We start from the raw sequence: 3,981 nt of genomic DNA on the forward strand, positions 1-3,981 counted from the left end.
CCTGAAGTCCACTATCATCTCCACTGTTTTGAGCGTGTTCAGCTCCAGGCTGTTAAGACTGCACCAGACAGCCAGCTTCTCAACCTCTTGTCTGTAAGCAGACTCGTCGCCGTCCTGGATGAGACCGATGATTGGTGTCATCTGCAAACTTCAGGAGTTTGACAGATGGGTCGTTAGAGGTGCAGTCATTTGTGCAGAGGGAGAAGAGCAGTGGGGAGAGAACACAGCCCTGAGGAGCTCCAGTGCTGATGGTCCGGCTGTTGGATGTGAGTTTTCCCAGCCTCACTAGCTGCTGCCTGTCTGTCAGGAAGCTGGTGATCCACTGACAGATGGAGGTAGATGAAATTTACACTGTTATTAAACTGAATTGAACCAACACCGAACTGACTTGAGCTGAAAAACGACACTATATTACTGCAAAATTTGCATCATCTCCATAATTAAGTTTGCATAACTAATTTTATTTTCCTGTTTATTACTGTGAAGCTCCTTTATCAGATTGTACACCCTTTCTGATCAAATTATAAAATCTGGCAATTTAACCTAGACCTTTGTTTATAGTGGGCAGCTGTCATCACATAATCCTCTGTTACTAAAAAAACACAACATGCTTGTTTTGATACTTTGTCACGAATGTAGACCATGTAGGGTCGACTGTGTGAAACGGAGACTTTACCACCAACAATGCCATGTATGAAGAAACCTTAAAAAAGAGTTTAGTTCTGAAACTATTCAACAGCATATTCTGAGAAACAGCCCATTGTAATAACTAAAGTAGACTGGATGTGAATACCTGGGGTGCAGGAACACAGCAGTAGCAGACAAGTGATATGCCAACAGATGCTCATTGTAGACAGCTCCGTTACACTCAATGTGCACCAAAGAGGTGTTGGGTTCTGCTTTTATAGAGAGATTCAAGGGACCCAAACCCGGAAGATAATAGCAAAAGCTGCAGCATGCTCTGCTTCCAGATCAGTTTCACTGATATAACAGCATTTAAGTTAGAGAATGTTAAAGGTTGTTAGAGTTGATCACAGGTCGGTGATTATCATCTTTCGTTGTGTCACAACTAACACTTTGGTGATAATATCAGAAAGTGCTCACTAGGGGCAGTCTTGATAGTTGTGAGAATTTCATTATCTGTCATTTTTGCAACTTCTGGCACCTGGATTACTGTAATTTTTTATGCATAGTGGACACTTTACAACCTTAACAAATAACCTGAAGTCTTTGTGGCATGGATTTAGCAAGGTGCTGGAAAGTTTTTTTTTTTTTTGTAGAAAGTCTGGTCGCTGTTGAGATGGTGGGATGATACAATTGCTGCAGATTTATCAGCTGCACATTCATAATGTCAATCTGCCCTTTCTCCACATCCCAAAGGTACTCTTTCGAGATCTGGAGACTGTGGAAGTCGTCTGAGTACACTGAACCTCTCCACTGTGCGTGCATGTTTTTATGCACTGAAATTTCTCTGGTGCTTCCTTGTTGCTCAAGCTGTTTCACGACTTATTCAAGTGTCCTCATCTCTTGTGGTGGTAGAGACTCTGACATTTAACCTCTTTGTAAGACTTTTCAAAATGGTTAGAGTCCTCCTTACAAAGGTGGAGATTACAGGTCAGTTTGCTTGAACTAGCTGCTTGAATAGCATTAATTGTCTATTTTGTTTCAGATGCATGATTTGTATTCTCAGTGTGTTCCTTTATTAGCATTAGCATCTTTTGGATAAGACCTTTTTAAGTTACTTTTTTTCCAGAGCAATAAATCTGATGTCTAGATTCAGGTTTGCCTGTGCTATATTTTGCTGAAAGTGGTGATTCTGTAGAAAGGTGTTCATTTCAAATTTTGTGATCTTGTGAATTCCATGATTTTTCTTTATGGTATTTTGTCCAGTAATTTGCATTGCAGGTTTATTAGCATAGTTTTTTTCTAGGTTAGTTCTAGCAGTGATACAGTGCACTTTGTGGCCAGCTACTGCACAAAAACTCAAGTAGATTTTAGCCACAGAAAATGAAAGTCTTATTAGACGTATGTGAAAGGGTTACAAATGAGCCTTTATTTTAAACCTGCACATTTAAAACCTACACATCTACACATGATTGGTGTAAAACTAAACCCAAACATAAATGATAGAACTTGCATTGAACCAGACAACTACAAGACTCTATCCAGCTTGCCCTTCCATGTTTCATATTGCTGCTGAGTAGGTGGTTTCATGTTGTCATGAATCCATGAAAAGTAGTGGGAAATATGAGTGTACACTGAAGTTTTGTACTTTGCATTTGTGTGGTTTTTGGAAAATGACACAATTCCCTGTGCAACACCTCCACAAACAATTGGACCCCCAGAGTCTCCCTGTGGATTATATAATTTGATTATTAGTATATCGCAATGCAACGACACTGATACACCATAGATCATTTGTGAGTGGTGCCACTTGAAATACCTGTGCTGGTCCAGTTGATCCCTCAGTGCACAGAGTGTCAGCCGTGCCACAGTTTTCAGAGTCTATCAGAGTCACGTTTGCTTCTTTGAGCACATTTGAAGGAGACTCGTGATCGTATTTCTTCCAGCCCCAACCCATGACCATGCAGTCCTTTGAGATTTCTTCATTCTCAGGTTTTGGCAAAGCGATAGTACTCACATTTTTGTTCAAAATTGCTGGGGTTTTGAGCTGAAAGAGAAGATGCAAAGTTCATGATTCAGTCGATAACCACATTTCATTCAGTGTTTTTAAAGATAGGCTATTAAAGATTTTAAGCTGAGCAAAAGTATATTTGGTAAATGTTAACAATTTCCTATCATGGAATTATGTTTTTTAGGCATGATACCAATGAAATTGTTCAATCTTATGTTATTACCTTTAGAAGCATGATGTCATGACCTTTTCTTCTCATATTGAATTTTGGATGTGGAGTGGGATCTACCTCTACACCGTCAGATAAATGGTTGTTGTTATCGACCCCCAAATATACCATAAGATTACTAAAAAAAATAAAAAAAATAAATTGATATCGTAGAGGCCAGAGTTGCAAAATGATTAAATATTTACAAGAAAGACATGACTTTGGATGTTAAATGTCACTAATCTAAAAAACACTTAATTTTCAGTAATATTATCAGTATGTCTGCCCTGATACCAATGGATGAGAACAAAACTTTAACTGAATTAAACTAGATAATAACATCACATCTTGCAACATCAACCCTGTTATTAAACTGTAACTAAGTTGAATCAACATTGAAGTGATATTGCTACCTTCTGTAGAACTGCTTATAGCTGAATTAAACTTGTTTCAAAACATATAAACTTTACACTGTACCTGATCTGAACTGAATAATGACACTATTGTCTTTTTAGAGCTCCTCGCAACAGAATTTGAATTGTCTCCATAACTGAGTTTTTCATAATTTATTCCGCTATTTTCCTGTTTATTACCGTAAAGCTGAAATGATCTGTATTGTATAAAGCGCTAAAGAAATGAAGGTCACTTGACTTGAAAGTAGGTGTTTTTTTCATACAGTTGTAGACAATGAGTGCCTGCACTTAGTCAGTTTGTATACTCCAATTTCTTTCTGATTTTCAGATAAAAAAAATTAAAATATGATAATTTCACCTACCTTTGTATGCAGTGGGCGGCTGTCATCACATAATCCTCTCTTACCAAAAAACCACCACATGCTTGTCTTGTAAACTTGTCACGAATGTAGACCATGTAGGGTCGACTGTGTGGAACGGAGACTTTACCACCAACAATGCCATCATGCATAGAGAAACCTAAAAGAGTTTAGTACTATTCAATAGCATATTCTGGGACATATTCTGTAAAAAAAAATTACTGCTGCCACGATTACTTATCATAACTTAGTTCGATTTTTAGGAAACTTTAGTTAATTTGGATATTTAAGTTATCTCAACAAAAAAAGTAAAATTTAAGTTAACTAATTGCAGGATATTTTTTTTTTTTTTTTTTTACAGGGAGC

The 3,981-nt window shown here is 37.5% G+C and overlaps 2 protein-coding genes across 2 annotated transcripts in view; both read right to left on the reverse strand.

Annotated features, from left to right (window-relative positions):
* LOC107687736 (granzyme-like protein 1) overlaps positions 1-1,137 on the reverse strand; it is a 2,500-nt gene extending 1,363 nt beyond the window's left edge. The window contains exons 1-4 of the mRNA XM_016485184.1: positions 1,105-1,137; positions 794-899; positions 550-703; positions 385-387 (exon numbers count right to left, since the gene is read on the reverse strand). Coding sequence (XP_016340670.1) covers positions 385-387; positions 550-703; positions 794-899; positions 1,105-1,137 — 296 coding nt within the window. The remainder of the gene's footprint in view (positions 1-384; positions 388-549; positions 704-793; positions 900-1,104) is intronic.
* Positions 1,138-2,070: 933 nt separating this feature from the next.
* LOC107687720 (granzyme E-like) overlaps positions 2,071-3,981 on the reverse strand; it is a 4,265-nt gene continuing 2,354 nt past the window's right edge. The window contains exons 2-5 of the mRNA XM_016485168.1: positions 3,619-3,775; positions 2,859-2,982; positions 2,444-2,671; positions 2,071-2,352 (exon numbers count right to left, since the gene is read on the reverse strand). Coding sequence (XP_016340654.1) covers positions 2,152-2,352; positions 2,444-2,671; positions 2,859-2,982; positions 3,619-3,775 — 710 coding nt within the window. The 3' untranslated portion in view covers positions 2,071-2,151. The remainder of the gene's footprint in view (positions 2,353-2,443; positions 2,672-2,858; positions 2,983-3,618; positions 3,776-3,981) is intronic.

The sequence above is a fragment of the Sinocyclocheilus anshuiensis genome, unplaced genomic scaffold, assembly GCF_001515605.1.
Source record: "Sinocyclocheilus anshuiensis isolate Anshui unplaced genomic scaffold, SAMN03320099.WGS_v1.1 scaffold305, whole genome shotgun sequence".
NCBI lineage: Eukaryota > Metazoa > Chordata > Actinopteri > Cypriniformes > Cyprinidae > Sinocyclocheilus > Sinocyclocheilus anshuiensis.